Genomic DNA, 18130 nt, shown 5'->3' on the forward strand with positions numbered 1-18130 from the left:
TTTATCAGGTTTATCATTTGTTTTGCATTTATTCAAATTCTAAAAGGCTGAAAACAAATCAGTTCATCTCACTGCTACTAAAATCTGACTTTCGCTCTTGTGCTATGTTAAGAACAGCACGGCATTTAGTGTGACATTTAAAATCCTCTGAGAAAACACATTTTGAAAATATGAATTTTAACAACAGCACTTCAAATCACCTAAACAAAACTTTCATAAATATTTCATACAGCAGTTTACATGTAATATTTTGATTAGATGTCTTGCACACATGCTGATCAATCTTCAATGGAACTCTACAATCATAAAACAGTAAAACACTAAATCTGAATGACTGAACAAATTTGACATACAGATCAGAAATCAGAATCTGTCCAAAATGAGCTACGGTGAGTGTTGATCTGAAGTTCATTTCTTATGTTTTCCTCCTTCACGTTCTCAATTGTGACCTGCAGATAGAATACAGAATGTAAAGTTAGTTAGTTATGCTTCACACTTAAAAAGGGATACAGCTGCTGCCGAATGTTAATGGAAATTAGTTATTTGTTATAAACGTTATTTATTAAGTTACTAATTAAATTGTGTTTTATTGATGTCTTCCCCTACCACAACCATAAACTCAACCCTCACAGTAATGTAAAAACAGTATACCGAGTGTTATTCATTAAATGACCCATTAAATAGCTTTTTATTAACCCCTAAGCCTACCACAATCCAAAACCCAACCCTCCCAGTAATGTAAAAACAGTAATTATAATTAAAATATTTATATTATTTATTAAATTACCCATTAATTGTATTTTATTAATGTCTACACTAAACACAACCTTCATAGCAATGTAAAAACAGAATAGAGTATTACATTACCCATTAAATTGCACTTTATTAACCCTTAAACCTACCACAAACCAAAACCCAACCCTCACAGTAATGTAAAAACAGTAATTGTAATTAAAATATTTATAATATTTATTCAATTATCCATTAATTGTATTTTATTAACGTCTACTCCAAACCTAAATCCCACCCTCACAGTAATATAAAAACAGTATACTGAGTATTATTCATTAAATTACCCATTAAATTGCTTTTTATTAACCCCTAAGCCTACCACAACCCTAAACCCTCCCCTCACAGTAACGTTAAAACAGTTTACAGAGGATTATTATTTAAATGACCCATTAAATAGCATTTTAAATGGCATTTTATTAACCCCTAAACCTACCAGATTAAACTCAAGCCTCACAGTAATGTAAAAACAGTATATCGAGTGTTATTCAATAAATTCCCCATATTTTATTTTATTTTTTCATGTATTTCATGTCTACCATAAACCCAACCCACACAGTAATGTAAAAACCGTAATTATAATTAAAATATTTTTAATTATTTATTAAATTACCTATTAATTGTATTTTATTAACGTCTACCCCTACCCCAATCCTAAATCCCACCTCTACAGTAATGTAAAAACAGTATACAGGGGATTGTTATTTAAATTACCCATTAAATAGCTTTTTATTAACCCCTAAACCTACCACAAACCTAAACCCAACCCTCACAGTAATATAAAAACAGTACACTGAGTATTATTCATTAAATTACCCATTAAATTGCTATTTATTAACCCCTAAGCTTACCACAACCCTGAATCCAACCTTCACAGCAACGTTAAAACAGTATACAGAGGATTATTATTTAAATGACCCATTAAATTGCTTTTTATTAACCCCTAAACCTACCCCAACCCTAAACCCAACCCTCACAGTAATATAAAAACAGTAATTATAATTAAAATATTTATATTATTTTTAAATAACCCATTAATTGTATTTTATTAATGTCTACACTAAACACAACCTTCGTAGTACTGTAAAAACAAAATACAGAGTATTAAATTACCCATTAAATAGCATTTTATTAACCCCTAAACCTACCACAAACCTAAACCCTCCCCCACAGTAATGTAAAAACAGTATACAGAGGATTATTATTTAAATGACCCATTAAATAGCATTTTATTAACCCGTAAACCTACCACAAACCTAAACCCAACCCTCACAGTAATGTAAAAACAGTATACTGAGTATTATTCACTAAATTACCCATTAAATTGCTATTTATTAACCCCTAAGCCTACCACAACCCTGAATCCAACCTTCACAGCAACGTTAAAACAGTATACAGAGGATTATTATTTAAATGACCCATTAAATTGCTTTTTATTAACCCCTAAACCTACCCCAACCCTAAACCCAACCCTCACAGTAATATAAAAACAGTAATTATAATTAAAATATTTATATTATTTTTAAATTACCCATTAATTGTATTTTATTAATGTCTACACTAAACACAACCTTCGTAGTACTGTAAAAACAAAATACAGAGTATTACATTACCCATTAAATAGCCTTTTATTAACCCCTAAACCTACCACAAACCTAAACCCAACCCTCACAGTAATGTAAAAACAGTATACAGAGGATTGTTATTTAAATTACCCATTAAATAGCTTTTTATTAACCCCTAAACCTACCACAAACCTAAACCCAACCCTCACAGTAATGTAAAACAGTATATCAAGTGTTATTAATTAAATTACCTATTAAATTGCATTTTATTAACCCCTAAACATACCACAAACCTAAACCCAACCCTCACATAATGTAAAACAGTATATCAAGTGTTATTCATTAAATTACCTATTAAATTGCATTTTATTAACCCCTAAACCTACCACAAACCTAAACCCAACCCTCACAGTAATGTAAAAACAGTATACAGAGGATTGTTATTTAAATTACCCATTAAATAGCTTTTTATTAACCCTTAAACCTACCACACACCTAAACCCAACCCTCACAGTAATGTAAAACAGTATATCAAGTGTTATTAATTAAATTACCTATTAAATTGCATTTTATTAACCCCTAAACATACCACAAACCTAAACCCAACCCTTACAGTAATGTTAAAACAGTAATTATAATTAAAATATTTTCTATTATTTATTAATTTACTTATTAATTGTATTTTGTATTATTAATTGTAATTGTATTTTAGTGTATTTTATTACCCCTACCCCAATCCTAAATCCCACCCCTACAGTAATGTAAAAACAGTATACAGAGGATTGTTAACATTAACCCTTAAACCTACCACAAACCTAAACCCAACCCTCAAAGTAATGTAAAAACAGTAAACTGAGTATTATTCATTAAATTACCCATCAAATTGCTTTTTATTAAACCCTAAGCCTACCACAACCCTAAACATAACCCTCGCTGTAATGTAAAAACAGTAATTTAAAAATGTAAGCTATATTGATTTAAGTATCTGGACTGTACCCTCTTTAGACTTTACCTTAAAAGACAGACCGCCATCTTTTAACTGTTCTAAAGACTCCAGATCTGCTTTAATTTGGCTGTGGTCTTCATATGTGTCAGTGTCTTTTGGAGGACTGAAGGTCATAGTCTCGATGCTCTGCAGACTCACAGACTGAGCTTTAGGAGCAGAAGGTATAGTGTAGAGAGGTGGGCTGGAGATGAGCTGGGGTTTTACTGGGGGTCCCACCTGGACTATACGAACATTTGACAGACCCTGGAAATCATCCACCATCCGAAACGCTCTGTCCAGGTTCATGTCTCCTCTCTGCTCAGACACATGGTGCACTGGCCAGTTTGTGGGCTGGAAGCTGCTGTGTTGGTGGCTCACTGAATAATTCTGCTAATGATAATGAACATCTTTATACTGTGTCAAATCCAGAGCCAATGAATACATTATACACTTGTTAATAGTCTGATGTTAATACGATTAAGACAATACTCTGATGAAAAGTCTACCATGTAAACATCGATTTTTGATTACCTTCATTCGACTGAAGTCCAGGCTTCATATACATTTTACTACAAAAATTCCAGGGGCCTCATGTACGAAGACTTGCGTGGAATTCATACTAAAACATTGCGTACGCACAAAGCTGTAAATGTGCGTACACAGAAAAAAATTCAGATGTATGAAACACTGCGTACGCCGAATCTCACGCATATTCTTTTGTACATCCGAATGAACGTGAAACTGAGCGCAACACCCCTCCCTGCCTCCTCCCCCGTATGAATATGCTAATGACTCTACTTTGGCAAAACCCAACAAAAAAGCAAAGGCGATGGCAAGCAAAGAGAAACTTTGAACAGAATGTGAATTGGAGGTTCTCCTTTCGAAGGTAGACCGGAGAAAAACTGTGTTATTTGCAAGTTTGTTCTCCGGAGTTAACAACAAAAAAAAAAAAAAAAATAGAGTGGGAGAGTTTAGCTGATGCGGTTAACACAGTTGGGTCTGAACATCGCTCTGAGTAAATTAAAAAAGAAATAGTGTAGTTTATAGCTGTAAAATGTTGCAGTTTCCTTAATAGTGTCAGTAGCGCAGCTCGTAAAACGCAAGTTAACATGTTTTGACACGTTTGAGCATGAACTCAGTTCGAATCCAGCGTCTTTTTTCCCCACTACATATCAGATTTTGCCAACTATTTATCACGAGAAAGACAAGTAGGAATCATTAATAGGTTTGTGCATCATATTTTATTTGCACATTTATTGAATGGAAATGTTTCTGATTCACGCATGCAAATTCATCTTCAGATAGTGTCTTTATAGCAATGTGTGTGCAGTAGATCGCTCAGATTACATTGGGAAAACAGGCGACCGCTGCAAATTGTGCTTTAATGTTTGGCTGGTCAACTGTATGGTATGGAAACCTTATATACCTGCTAGATGAACCCGTCTCATACAGCTGCCATTGCAAGGCTCAGACACTTTGTTGAGTGCAATTTAACACAACTGCCTCTAGGAGTCGCCAATGGAAATAAAACAGACACGCACAAAAAATGTGCGTACGCCAGCCATAAAGCTGGCATGGAGCTGCGCACATTCCCACGTTCAGTTCATCGTTAGTAAATCCAAACGTGAGCGATTCTGAGCGTGAAACCTGGCGTACGCAAAGTTTTTGTGCGTACGCAGCGTTGATACATGAGGCCCCAGGACTTTTCCAGGACTTTCAAGTCAATTTTCATGACCTAATGTTTCATGAAATGTCTACATACACATGGTAAATCATAAGAAACATTTCAATTTATTACAGCATATCATAAAACACAATAGTTTTAATTTATTTTTATATCTATGTAAAATGGATGATGCTCACACAGCACTAATTATGTTTTTGGTCAAGAAAGGAAAAGAAGTAAAAACAACTAACCTCCTTTCCCGTATACAGATTTTTCAAGAGTTCACACTTAGCTGATGATTTATAAAAGCTTGTTTGGCATGCTGTCCCGGGAGAGAGCCCCGAGCTCAAGGGATCCTCGAGCCCGGGGCTTCCTCCCGTTGGCAGAGCGAGAGGGGAGCCTGAGCTCGGTGGATCTCAGAACTCCCCGACTGCGATAGCTAAGGAAACACAGGGGTTAGACAGATGCTTGATTGTTATACGTGTTGAATGTCTTTGGATGGTGGGAGGAAACCGGAGAACCCGGGGAAAACCCACGCGGACACGGGGAGAACATACAAACTCCTCACAGAAACACCCACCGGCCCTAAGGGACCAGGGCCGGCAGTGTTCTTGCTGTGTGGCTCGCAGTGCTAACCACTGGGCCGCCGTGCCACCCGATCAGAGGTAAAGGAGGAGAATAGGGGAGGAGGGGGGTTTCTTCCAAACGAAGATAAAATGAGATGAAAACTGTGGTTATTTATAGTAGCTTAGGGCTCATGTGATTGGAAGATAGTGATTAGCAAATACGGGACCGGCCGTGATAAATCATAAGCACGTGATCCTCTCGAAAAAAGAGGTCACGGAGACCTTGATTGGAACTGAGGGCTGAGGACTGGAAGCAACTGTTTCTATTGTTATTTCTTCTGAGTTAATCCACATAATCCACATTAACTCATCCACAACTCATGTAAACACCTTAATCATATTGTTTGATTCAAATTAAGGCAAATAATTTGATTACTGATGTCCATGTAAACGTAATCAGTGTCCCATTTATATGTAACTATATCCTAACTTGCCTCGTTAACCTAATTAAGCCTTTAAATGGCACTTAAAGCTGAATACTAGTATCTCGCAAAATGACTAGTATTTTGTATTGTCATCATGTAGACAAAAGTTATTAAAAATTAGTCAGTAAAAATCGTGTTTAAAAATGTGTTGAGTTAAATATTGTGAAATACTTGACTAATAATTTGGCTAACAATTTCAATTATACACCCACCAGCCACTTTATTAGGTACACCTTACTAGTACCGTGTTGGACCCCCTTTTCCCTTCAGATCTGTCTTAATCCGTAGATTCAACAAACTACTGAAAATATTGCTCAAATATTTTTTTTCCATATTGACATGATAGCATCACACAATTGCTGCAGATTTGTCGGCTGCACATCCATGATGCCAATCTCCTGTTTCACCACATCCCAAAGCTGCTCTATTGAGGCCATTTGAGCACAGTGAACACATTGTTATGTTCAAGAAACCAGTCTGAGATGATTCAGACTTTATGACATGGTGTGTTATGCTGCTGGAAGTAGCCATTAGAAGATGGAGACACTGTGCTCATAAAGGGATGGACATGGTCAGCAACAATACTCAGATAGGCTGTGGAGTTGACACACGATACTCAATTGGTACTAATGGGCCCAAAGTGTGCCAAGAGAATTTCCCACAACAGTACACCACCACCAGCCTCAAGGATGAACGTGTTGTGTGTTCAGAGATGCTCTTCTGCAGACCTCGGTTGTAATGAGTGCTAATTTGAGTTACTGTTGCCTTTTTATCAGCTGGAACCAGTCTGGCCATTCTCCTCTGACCTCTGGTATCAACAAGGCATTTGCGCTCACTGGATATTTCCTCTTTTTTGAACCTTTCTCTGCAAATCCTAGAGATGGCTGTGCGTGAAATTCCCAGCAGATCAACAGTTTCTGAAATACTCAGACCTGCCCCTCTGGCACCAACAACCATGCCACATCCAAAGTCACTTAAATGCCCTTTCTTCCTCATTCTGATGCTCGCTTTGAACTGCAGCAGATCGTCTTGACCATGTCTACATGCCTAAATGTATTGAGTTGCAGCCATGTGATAGGCTGATTACAAATTTGTGTTAACAAGCAGTTGAACAGGTGTACCTAATAAAGTGGCCGGTGGGTGAATATTTGAAGTAAATGAAAGTAATTGTGAATATGGAGTATAGTATTAGTCTTTACAGTTTTGTAACAGTAACTGAACATGAATGATCAGATATACTGTATGTGCAATAATGCTTGACTGTAATGAATCTCACCGGGTAATATGCATAATGTGAATATGACAGATGAGATGTTTGGTTGCCTCCTGCTTGGTCCGCTTGCGTATGAGTGCAGCACTGGCAAACTAAAGAGAACAAAACACACAGACCCAGATTTAACAACACTATACAGTAAATTCAAAGACTTAAACAAAAAAAAAAAAAAAAACAGAAATTATTTTAGGAGACATTCCATTAATTAAGACTTCCCCTAAATAGCTGAGACCAATAGAATTTAAAGAAGAGATGTTTTAAAGCTCTTTAATAATGTCAGATTATGTATTTTTACTAAACTGATCTCTAATACATGACCTCTCCTAAAATATTTTATACATAAATTAATTAAGAAAAGTTTGAGTTCATGGCGGTTCATTCCACTTTGGCGACCCCTGATAAATCAGGGACTAAGACGAAGGTACATGAAAGAACGAATAAACGAATAAAGTTTGAATTCATTTTGAGATATTATCATGTTGTTGATGTGTTGGTATATTTGTAAATTAGAACAAGAGAAAATAGCAAATACAATATCAAAGCTTTAAATTTATCATAATGTTTTATGAAAAGGCTATTATGCTTTAATTAATAAATTTTGGTATTTTCCAAGCTTTGGTGTAGCTGCTTTTATATTTGCTTTTTGTACTTTTTTGTTTGAGCACCCTGATGTAGATGCTTTGGTGTATTTTTTTGTTATTATTTTTATTTTTTATTAGACATTGTTGTGATCACTTTAGAAACCCTACAGTTAAATAACTGAAATACTCTGTAAATCAGGGCTGCATAAAATTATTGCAACAATGGTATAAGCCAGCGGTTCTCAAACTGTGTTACACGTACCCCTAGTGGTACGCAGGCTTCCTTCTGGTATGAGAAGGAATCACTGAATAATTAAAGTAAAAAAGAAATGAACACACTTTTAACCCTTTGACATCGATTCGATCATTAAATTGATTTTAATAGGCTAAACCTTTTGTTTTATTTTCAATTTTCTAATGTTTGTTATGTATTCTCTTCTTTGAAGCTAATTTCCTCTCCATATTTGTAACAGTTGTTGGAGGCATATCCTGTATTTTTATATCCCAATGTTGACAGGTATAGTTTAATCACTTGCTTTTCTGACACACAGCCTACTCTAACGTGCAGTGAGCCAGTCCAATTCATACATTTAAAATACAAGTTAATGTTTAGATTTCAAAGATATACAGTATGTTGCATGTATATATGATTTATTTGTATATTTAAATTTTTTAAAAGAGTTTATGAATGAATATGATGACATATGGCCTTTGTTTATGAGGTCTAAGTAACATTTCCAGGTTTTAATGAATGGGCTATTATATAATAATACTTTACATTTAAAGGGGTGGTCCTCTATGATATCATATTTTAAACTTTAGTTGGTGTGTAATGTAGCTGTGTAAACATAAACAACATCTCTGAAAGTAAAAAGTTCTAAGTTCAATGCAAAGTGAGACCTTTGTTGTTACAGAGTTAGCTTAGCAAAGCCTACAATGAACGAATTTTGGGGACTACAAAAAATACTTCCGCCACCTGTGAGATCACAATGTTTTGTTTACCATGCACACACACTGCGCAGCTAAGGGCTGTGGCCAGAAGCGCTGTAATGATATAGCAGAGATGGAGCTAAAAATGCGTTCAAACGCTGCTGTTTCCACAGAGCTTCATCTGTTTCTGTATTTGGGCTTCCAAAGGACACGACACAAAGACAGAAGTGCTTACAGTTCAATATTAATTATGTTCCAGAGAATTATGAAGTACATAGCAAGCATGATTTAACAAAACAGCTCCAGAATCTCTCCCAGTTCAGTGCTGGATTTGGCTAAAATCTCCTCAAATCAGAAGCTGTGAGCTACAACCTGTAAGTGTTTTTTTATTTGCTGAAATTGATCATGACATGTTCAGTGTCTAGCGTTAACGGTATGCTGTAGCAATTATGTAAACAATGGGAAATGCTGTTTGGCACCGCTAACGTTTTAGCTACAAATTCATATTTATCAGTCAAACTGCTGTAAACACACACACACACACACACACACAAACACAAACACACACACACCACCAGCACGTTTGTGTCTCTTATTTGTGTGCGCGACTTTGCATTAATTCTCTTAGGCAGCTTTTCCATGCGTTTCACATCTCAGATAATGAAGTCGCAAAAGTTATGTGGATGATTCATATTACTTACACCTGCATATTCCGATATATATGTGAAAGGTGTCGTGTAACGCGTTGGGTTAAAAAAAATACAGGATAGCTCACCTGACTTATAATAGCAGCAGAAAAATAAATCAAGGTTCACACAAGTCGCATCCCACATCTTGTGCTTTATTCTTCTGTCACGATATATATTACAGAAAATAACTTAATCCGAGCATCAGAGAAAAAGAAAAAAAATCCCATGCACATGCGCTTGTTACAGAAAGTTCACACATTTACACACACATAGACGCAGACAACATTCACACACACACACACACACATAGACGCATACACAACACTCTTAAAGGAGCCGCACCCCATTTTCACTCGTTACAGACACTTGTCAGATTTTATTTTAGAGAGCAGGCAGGAGGTTGACCCATTGTTTACACAGCAGAAAATCGCATGCTTTTACAGGCGTGATGTGGAGCCGATCCGCGAATCGCAGCACATTATGACACATGACTAATCAGAGTCATTTAAGGGCGGGCCTTTCAGAGGAACTAGGAAATTTGACAGTCGTTTTTATGTTAGCTGAGTAGCTGTGTATAATCAAAGTGAGATATATGAAAACATAATGTGATTTCCTTCAAGTGAAACACAAGCACACATTGCTTTGCATCTAATAAACACAACCAAGCCTTAAAATTACATTCTGGACCAACCCTTTTTTTTAAGAGCAGTGCCATTTTATTTAACTTTTAAAAGTACATTTTAATTTAAACGTTGACATTTTATTATATATATATATATATATATATATATATATATATATATATATATATATATATATATATATATATATATATATATATATATATATATATATATATATAAATATATATAAATATATATATATATATATATATATATATATATATATATATATATATATATATATATATATATATATATATATATATATATATATATATATTTGTACTGTAAGCACAGTACAGTGTTAATGTTCAAACTATTTACAATGTTTAAAGTGGCTGATAATAATACATATTCTTAAAATGCTATGCTGCTGTATTTCAATATTGGTAATTATGGTGGTACTTGAAGACAATTTTTTTCTGAGGTATTACTTGGTGAAAAAAGTTTGAGAACCTTTTAAGCAATATACCATATTGCAGACGTGTGTGATAAATGACATTTATTTTATGCATTGGTTGTTTATCTAAATTTGACCAATCAGATGGGGCCTTCAGATCTTTAGCCCCGCCTTACCAGTAGTAGCAGTTCTGCTGTTGTGAAGGTGGACCCAGAGCTAAAAATAAACACTAATGGGGATTCCAGATGAGAGAGGAAAATGACAGCCAATCAGAGTCAGAATATCTGCTGAGGTTTTCGCTCATTTATACTGTTTTAAAGATTCAACTTTTCCACCTCAACACATTTTTCAGTCTGAATTAGAGTGAATTACATCTAAAAAGTATATTTTAACTTTTAATTTTAATATCGTTAAATGAATGATACAGCACGGTGGCCAGTTAGAAGTACAATCACCTCCCAGCAAGAAGGTCGCTGGTTTGAGCCCCGGCTGGGTCAGCTGTCATTTCTGTGTGGAGTTGCACGTTCTCCCCGTGTTGGCTTGGTTTTTCTTCGGGTACTTTGGTTTCCCCCAAGTCCAAAAACATCCGGTATATAGGTGAATTGAATAAGCTAAATTGGCTGTAGCATATGTGAGTGTGTGCAAGAGTGTTTGGGTGTTTTCCATTGTTGGGTTGCGGCAGTAAGGGCATTCGCTGCGTAAAAACATGTGCTGGATAAGTTGGTTGTTCATTCCGCTGTGGCGACCCCAAATTAATAAAGTGACTAAGGCCGTACTCACACTAGGTACAGTTGCCTCGAACCGGGCCAAAGCAGGCTTGTCCCCCCTCCCGTCTCCCCCGACGGCCCGCGCTCACACCATATCGGGCCTCGGCACGCTTACGTCATCGCTGCTGCGCTGTTCAGAAGCGCTCTCTATGGCAAGCCTTTTTAGCATTTAAATCTTTGTTCTGACTCCATAAATATATTTAGAGATATCTCTAATTATATTTTGACTAGTCATAATTGTAATTCGACTAGTCAGAATAACAATTAGAGATATCTGCAATTACAATTGTACTAGTAGTACTAAATCAGATTGGAGATATCTGCAATATATATTATGACTAGTCATATTCCTCCATTGACTTCCATTGAAAAATATTTGCAGATATCTCTAAATAAGTTTTGACTAGTCACAATTGTAATTAGAGATATCTCTGAGTTTTTACTAGTCATAATACATTTGGAGATGTCTTTAATTTATCATATTTAGAGATATTTACAAATATATTTGAAGATCTCTAATTAATTCACTAATAGTCGAATTACAGCTGTAGATATCTTGAATTGGATTTTTGACTAGTCAAAACTCATTTAGAGATATCTGCAAATATTTTTTCAATGGAAGTCAATGGAGGAATATGACTAGTCATAATATATATTGCAGATATCTCCAATCTGATTTCGTACTAGTACAATTGTAATTGCAGATATCTCTAATTGTCATTCTGACTAGTCGAATTATAATTATGACTAGTCAAAATATAATTAGAGATATCTCTAAATATATTTATGGAGTCAGAACAAGGTTTAAATGCTAAAACGGCTTGCCATACGCTCTCATTCAGCAGCACAGTGGAGATTTCTCTAGTTATATCGTTTCAGTCGTTTGTTATGCAGTGACATGCAGTCAAATATTTCGCCAAACAGTCCTTAGGGATGCGGGGACACGCAGTCAGATATTTCGCCGAACAGATCCGCCACTTTTGGCGCTCATAAACAATCATTAAGCTCTCGTGCTGCAGGAATGAGGAGGTCTGCTGAAGGCACGCAGCTGTGGTGCTGTGAGGAGTTTGCGTCTTTAATAAACTACGGCAGTTTGCGATCACTGAACAGTAAGAATGATTAATAAATCCATATCAAACAGTCCCTTAAAAGTCACGTCTCGCTTTCGGTTTCGGGCTTTGGCGCGTTTTTGCGCTCACACACAAGCGTACCGCGCCAAAGCCCAAGTGTACCGCGCTCAGGCACACCTCTTCCAACCGGGCCAGGGCCGGCCAAGTGAACCGTGCTTGAGCGCGATTCAGCGCACTCACACTTCTCAAACGATCCGGGAAACGGGCCTGGGCACGGTACGGATGGCATAGTGTGAGTAGGCCCAAAGCCGAAAATAAAGTAAATGAATGAACATTTTTCTAGGGAAATTTTGTATCGTAGGAAATATCGTTATCCGCTTGTTAAGTGTGACGTCACGCGAAGCGGCTTCCGGGTCCAAGCGCTCTATTCAACTGAATGGGGAGACTCATGAAATGGTAATAATAAACGTTTACAAAGCGATTTAAGGCTTTCGAAAATCACAATCGCAGTATATATGTCCATGCCTAATATCCGATGGCCAGAAAGTGATTAATTTTTTATAAATTGTTACATTTTTGGTATTTGTTATGCAGCAAGCCCAGAGATTGTTGTGTACACTATGATTTTATATAAAATTAACTTTAATGTGTGACAGGAATAAAACGCGATCATAAACGAATGATTTCTCCACTCAAATGAATGGCGGCTTGGACCCGGAAACAGTATTACATACGTCACAAACACGTCACCACTTAACAAGCGGATTGCAGTATTTAACAACTAAATCACATAAGAAAGTGAAGCCCTATCTGATTGATCAAATTTAGATAAAAACAGTATGCATAAAATAACAATTAATGAAAAGCGCTATACAAATAAACTCGATTTAAATATTGCATATTTTTCCAGTATCAAGCATGCAGCCCTACTGTAAGCATTAAATTAACGATTCAAATTAAGCCTAGTTTATAATTGACGCAAATACAGTCGTTCTATTTAAAGAATCAGAAACTTTAGTATGAAGTCAGTGTGTACCTGGAGAGTAAAGTCCAGCAGGATAGGACAGGTGATGGGGAATGTCCTGTGGAAACAGAAAGGCAGGACCGGAATGAGGTCCTACAGGCATACTACTGTATGGATAAACAGACAGCGGGAGGCCTGTGTTAGAGTAGAAGGAGGAGGCATCAGCGCAGGGAAAGATCCAGGAGTGGCCAGTCATTGGGCTTTGCTCATACTCCGGCTGCTGATGGGCTGCACCTCCTGAGAGCTGGGCAGAACCTGACAAACAAGAATGTAGGAACTTTTGAGAAGTTTAGAGACAATTTAAAGGCAGTGGTGGCAAGAGTACTGAAAAATCATACTCAAGTGAAAGGACCATTACTAGCCTAAAAATGTAGTGCAAGTAGAGTAAAAGTATCTGTTATTGCTCAAAGTAGGAGTGAAAACTAGCCCATTTAAAAAGTACTCAAGAGTAGTGAGTATTATGCTGTTAAAAGCTGATGCGTTTACATGTAATATGTGGATGTGTGTAAACGTAACATTCTGTAGTGCATTTAGTTATTGCCCAGCAGGCGCACAACGCCTGACGTTAATATTAGGTTAGAATTAGGTTGTGATGTCAGGTGACCAAAATTCAATGTCTAGCCAGATTCTAAGGACAACTTTATTTTGATGTCCAATAATGATGTCAAATGACATTGATATTTGGTTGATTTTGAAAAGTGTATTTGTTGGAAAGTGACTAAAATCCAATGTGGAGCCAACGTCTTAAACCAACATCATATTGACATAAAAATACTGACATTTATTTGTTAGGTATGGCAACCAAAATCTGATAGACATCATTAGTATACAGTAAACATCCGTCCTCTTCTCATCAGTTTAGAGAGCATCTAAACAGTCTCTGGGGTCAAGGCGTGTAAAGATTTTGAACATCTTCTTGGACACTTTTAATGCTTGAGGTAGTCCACTATGATGTGATTTACCTTCTATGAGTGATATGATTGGACAGGAATCACAGCACAGATTTTTCTAATCCCCATAGACAAGAAATAATAAAGTAGTGACTGCAGGTTTGTCACTGACTCGGTCCCGGTCATTCCCCTCGCTGGCCAGCAGAGGCCACCATCTCCGGACTTTTAGCATTACATCATCCATCTACACTGATTGCGCATACACCTGATCTGAATCAGGCTAACGACCCACGTACCTCTTATAAGCCGCACTCAAACACTCAGTCAGTGCGAAGTCTTGTTCAGCCCCGGCCAGCATTACTGAGCGTTATTCCTAGCCTGATCTCCTGTGTACGACTCCAGCCTGTCTCTTACTTTACTTTGCTTCGCCTTCTGCCTGCCCACGACTCACGCCTGATATACGGACTCTGATTCTCTCTGCCTGCCCACGACCCACGCCTGATATATGGACTCTGATACTCGCTGCCTGCCCTCGACCCAAGCCTGATACACGGACTCTGATTCTCGCTCATTACCCTCCACTCATGCCTGGTAACTCACTCTGTGTCTGTTCATCATCAGTTTTGATACCCTTACTACTACTGTGGATGTGTGTGTGCACTCAGGTGCATATTGTGTGTTTGAGTGAAGTTGTGATTAATAAATACTGCATAATGGATCCCTCCGTGTCAGTCTCCTCGTTACAAGGTTGAAGGACAGTAGTGGAGTAAAAGTACCGATACTGTAAACATGATGTCAAATTGACGTTATACCCCAACGTCTTGGACGTTGCATTTTATTTGAAGTTCGATTTTGATGAAAACGGGTTGAGAACTTGAAGTAAGGCTAACATCAATATCCAATGTTCAACCAAAAACCAACCAAATATCAACGTCTGATGATGTTACAGCTTGACATTTTGTGGACGTTACCTCTATGACATCTATTGAACATTGGATTTGCGTTGTCATACCTGATGAATAAATGTCAGTATGTGACGTCAATATGACGTTGATTTAAGATGTTGGCTCGACGTTTGATTTTGCTCACTTTCCAACACAACCTAAAATTAACCAAATATTAATGTCATTTAACGTCATTATTGGACATCAAAACAACATTATCCTTAGACGCTGGCTAGACATTGAATTTTGGTCACCTGACGTCATGACAACTGTAACCTAGTATTAACGTCTAACTGTACGTTCACACTGAAAGCAGAGAGAGCGTCAAAGTATCCAGAAGTCATTCATTTTTAATGAGAGCTGGCAGGCGATAAGTGGCGAGGAGCAGCGCGGCTTTGCCAGTGTGGGCGTCGAGGAGAGTTGAAATCAAGTCAACTTTATGGTAATGAGTAGACCCATACGGAATCTGCCCACGCAGAATTCCACAGAATTTCCGCAGAAATCCGCAGATTTCTGCAGATTTTTAGCCCATTATTAACTCTGTTTTTTAACTTGAGTAAATGTGTAAATCTGAATTTATACAGTTTTTATTCAGTAATTTATTACTTTTTATTTAATATATTAAGGGTTTAGTTATGATACTCCGCTGGATACTCCCAAAATAATTCTGCAGAAATCCGCAGATTTTTACCAAAATTCTCTGCAGAAATAGCAAAAAACGTCCGCAGATTCCGTCTGGCCCTAGTAATGAGCTATGATGAGCTATGGTTCGGCGGCAACCGATCAGTATGTAGAAGTTCACCGCTTGAGAGGAGTTCAGAGAACACAGACCTGTGAACTTTGGTTCCAATCACAGTTGTTCCCAAGGGTTTGATTATTCAATTATTTGCAATGTTTTCTTTCTAACATGCATTAAATAAGTTAGTGAGTTAGTTATGTGCCTTAATGTTATATATATTTATCTTTAAAAAAGCAGGAATCTGACGTGACAGTACAAAACAGTACTGCTATGGACACATTGGATAATTAAGTGGAGCGCACGCAACTCGATCTCCCATTTTTAAATGAATTGGATAAGAAGTGCGCACCATTTTCATGGTAGAAAGTATGTTTTATGCAGGAATGTCACTGATATGCTGCAATGGCCCCTTTAAATAGCAGATCAATGTAACAAATTTTGACGCTCTCGCCGCCAAAGCTGAAGGCAGACAGCGTTGTCCCCAGGGTGGCGAGAATGACCTTGGACGCTCTCACCGCTTTTGTTGTGAACGCACAGTTATGACGTTGTGTGCCTGCTGAGTAATAATTGAATGCACTACAGAATGTTACGTTTACATACATGTACAAATGACATGTAAACACATTAGCTTTTAACAGTGTAATACTCACTAATCACTACTCTTGAGTACTTTTGAAAGGACTACTTTTTACTCATACTTTTAGTAATCTTTACACTAGATATTTTTACTCTACTTGTACTACATTTTTAGGCAAGTAATGGTACTTTTACTTGAGTATGATTTTTCAGTACTCTTTACACCACTGTTTAAACCAGGGGTGATCAACCCTGTTACTGGAGAGCCACCTTACTGCAGATTTCAGTTGCTACCCATATCAAACACACCTGCCTGTAATTATCACGTGGTGTTCAGGTCCTAATTAATTGGTTCAGGTGTGTTTGATATGGGTTGCAACTGAAATCTGCAGTAAGGTGGCTTTCCAGGAACAGGGTTGATCACCCCTGGTTTAAACTGTCCTATGAAATTAGATAAAAAAAGTAGATTCTAGTTTTAGTCTGTTAGTTTTAAGGATATCTATTAGCTAGTGTGCTCCAAAACAGTGACAAAATTAAAATTTAGACAGAATTAAGCTCGCTGTTTGTCACTTTGATTTTTTGACGTCACCTCATACTTCAGTCTCTCATCAAATCCTCTGACCAATCAAATGCTCTCTAGTATCTACCCCCCTTCTTCTTATTTGCTTGTTCTTTGATGCGCTTGAGCTCAACCACTCACAGTGGCAGAGCTGTGATAAAAATGACACGCCATTGGCTGTTTTTTAAAAGGTGAGGACCTTATATCCTACCCTCTCTTCATTTTTCAGTACATCAAACATCTAATAATAAAGTTTACATTTCGAGGAACTTCATGGAATCTTTAAAAAAATGTAATCTTCAGTTTAGTGCTGGGGATTTTTTATTGCTTAAATGGGTTTGGATTAAAATTCTAAAGTAATAGAAATGCACCAAGCTAAAATGCAACTGAATTTAAAAACATTTTGATTTTGAACTTAATAATTATATTCATTAATATTTTTTTCGGCTTATCCCCTTTTTTAATCTGGAGTTGCCACAGCGGAATGAACCTTCAACCTATCCAGCATATGTTTTACGCAGCGAATGCATTTTTTAGCCGTAACCCAACACTGGGAAACATCCGCACACTCTTGCACACACTCACATGCACTACGCGCACAGCGAGGTTGCAGTAAAAACAGGAGCGCTAGCATTTACAGCGAGGTAATAACATCCGATGCAGTACAGAGTTTGTTGTTGTATAAGAGATAAGTTAAATTGATTGCATAAAATATATATTTTTTACATAATGCTTTCAGCGTATTATAACAGCTCGTCACCTTTGATAAGCACAGTTATTTGGCAGAATTAACGTTAAAGTGAGCGGCGTTCATCTGACAGGTCCATTTGCGATAGCACCCTCCCAGTGAATATTGGATACAACGGAATGGCCAAGCATTTAGCCCCAAATATACAATCTCATTGAAGCTCCAAGTGATTTTACAAGAGAGAAGTTAAAGTCCTGCAAG

General features: G+C 37.0%; 1 protein-coding gene and 1 long non-coding RNA gene across 11 annotated transcripts in view; one reads left to right on the forward strand and one right to left on the reverse strand.

Moving 5' to 3' along the window:
- The window catches only part of LOC147843792 (uncharacterized), a 1319745-nt gene that overhangs the window by 142277 nt on the left and 1159338 nt on the right, over nucleotides 1-18130 (forward strand). The gene's annotated exons all lie outside the window — the stretch shown is intronic.
- hsf5 (heat shock transcription factor family member 5) overlaps nucleotides 1-18130 on the reverse strand; it is a 24463-nt gene continuing 6333 nt past the window's right edge. For 2 of the 10 annotated variants that reach the window (XM_087250850.1, XM_087250851.1), the window contains exons 3-6: nucleotides 13486-13728; nucleotides 7333-7421; nucleotides 3367-3729; nucleotides 1-449 (exon numbers count right to left, since the gene is read on the reverse strand). In XM_087250850.1, coding sequence (XP_087106976.1) covers nucleotides 357-449; nucleotides 3367-3729; nucleotides 7333-7421; nucleotides 13486-13728 — 788 coding nt within the window. In that variant the 3' untranslated portion in view covers nucleotides 1-356. 10 annotated transcript variants of the gene reach the window in all.

The sequence above is a fragment of the Danio rerio genome, chromosome 5 (genome assembly GCF_052040795.2).
Source record: "Danio rerio strain M-AB ecotype USA chromosome 5, GRCz13ab, whole genome shotgun sequence".
In the NCBI taxonomy this organism is placed as follows: Eukaryota; Metazoa; Chordata; class Actinopteri; order Cypriniformes; family Danionidae; genus Danio; species Danio rerio.